The sequence below is a fragment of the Zerene cesonia genome, chromosome 24, assembly GCF_012273895.1.
Source record: "Zerene cesonia ecotype Mississippi chromosome 24, Zerene_cesonia_1.1, whole genome shotgun sequence".
Taxonomy (NCBI): Eukaryota; Metazoa; Arthropoda; class Insecta; order Lepidoptera; family Pieridae; genus Zerene; species Zerene cesonia.
Genome location: NC_052125.1, coordinates 3056143 through 3057922, shown reverse-complemented (window position 1 = coordinate 3057922; position 1780 = coordinate 3056143). Strand labels below are relative to the sequence as shown.

At 49.7% G+C, this 1780-nt stretch overlaps 1 protein-coding gene across 1 annotated transcript in view; it reads right to left on the bottom strand.

Annotated features, from left to right (window-relative positions):
• Window positions 1-876: 876 nt before the first annotated feature.
• The window catches only part of LOC119836362, a 70629-nt gene continuing 69725 nt past the window's right edge, over window positions 877-1780 (bottom strand). The window contains exons 16-17 of the mRNA XM_038361667.1: window positions 1498-1778; window positions 877-1052 (exon numbers count right to left, since the gene is read on the bottom strand). Coding sequence (XP_038217595.1) covers window positions 899-1052; window positions 1498-1778 — 435 coding nt within the window. The 3' untranslated portion in view covers window positions 877-898. The remainder of the gene's footprint in view (window positions 1053-1497; window positions 1779-1780) is intronic.

Here is a 1780-nt window from a genome sequence, read left to right as displayed (position 1 = left end):
CGTCCGAATCGCAGATCGATACATTGGTGCCAACATCTATACTCTGATCCATGTGTATGTCTAGTGTTTCAATGTTGGCGGCGTCGTCCACACTTGTACCATAAGTACTTTCATTTGTATCGACACTCTTGGCTTGATCAATTAAAATCTCGGGGTTTCTAGTAATTTCCATGTCGGTACTATCCGAGCGTGTAGTAGCGCCATCTAGCGAGTCATTTCTACCAATACCACAAGCGTCACTAGCATTATTTAGTGAACCTGTACTATTATTGGGCATAGACAATAAACCAACATTATCCGCGACATCAATCTTGTTCCGGATAGTAATGAATCGGCCAACATTCGTGTCGCACAGCACAACATTTCCATCGTTATCGCAGACAAGTTGCGCAACATTTTTCGCGACAACCAGTTGCCCAACTTCCGGTTTCGTTGTGTGAGCAACCTTTTCACTTGTCACCACTAAATCGGCGATATTTTTGCATTTCAGCATCGGTTGGCTGGCACCCTCACTCCTAGCAACGTGTTGCGCAACTTTCTCACTGGTGACGACTAGATCCGCGATATTCTTGCACTTAACGACTGGTTGGCCGCTCGCTTCACTCTTGGGCACGTGTGTCGCACCCCTCTCACTAGTAACGAGCAATTCCGCTATATTGTTACACTTGAACACCGGCTGAGCCGCGCCCTCGGGCCTGGCGACCTTCTCACTGGTGACCAGCAGCTCCGCGATGTTCTTACACTTAATAACTGGCCCGGCACTTTCGCTTTTGGCGTGTTGCACACTATTATTTACACTTTTGTGACGCGCACTCTCCCCGTCGGCGGTTGGGTTCGTGCACTTTGCCACACTTGGTCTGTCACTATCACTTTCGCTGGCACTTTGGCGGCTCGTTCGTCACGTGACCTCCATGGGCAGGTTGTCCGCCGGCCGCCTGCGGACGGCGCCGTTGGTGGCGTTGTCCGCTGGCTCGCTGGCCAGCGGCGTGTCCGCCATGTTGGCCGCGTTGGATGACGTGGCCACGGGCGCCGTTGACGCTTCGACGATTTCACTGGAATAAGTGGATGACGTGATGTTAGTGTGTAGATAATATAGGAAATATTGAAGTTATTTCATATTCCATCTTCATATATAAAACGCAATAGTGACTGACTGACTGGTCAATAGTCGAAACAGTCGAAACGACTAGACCGATTGGGTTAAAATTTGTCATGCAGATCTATGAAGTAGGCATCCGCTGAAAAAAGCTTTCATAATTTTCTACCCCCAAGGGACATATGAAAATTTGTACCATGAATGTTATAATATAATACGCGGGCGAAGCCGTGGGCAACAACTATTCAAACAAGACACAACAAACTGCCCTAAAAGTAAAACATTAAGCAATTCATTTGTTAAAAATTTAAGGTTTAATGGGCGGTGATGGCTGTTTAACATCAAGTGGCCCTGCTTTTTTGCTTACTCTAGAGATTAATTTAAAAAAAAAAACAACTTACGCAACAGGCGTAGGCCTGGGCTGCGCGATCAGCCTGCCCTGCCTCGCCTTCAGCTGCGCCGTAGTGAAGGCGATCGCTTGCACGTTGGCGGACAGCGCCTGCCCGCCCGGGCCCGATATCGCGATCTTCTGTCCCTTCGGCAGCACGTTCTTCTGTATCAAATTGGCCACCACCGACGACGGTATAGAGGCGGTTTTCGTCTGCGCTATCGTGATGCTGGTGGACGGCTCGGCGGCGCGCAGCGGCGTGGCCACCTGCAGCCGGTGGTTCTTGATCTGGATCT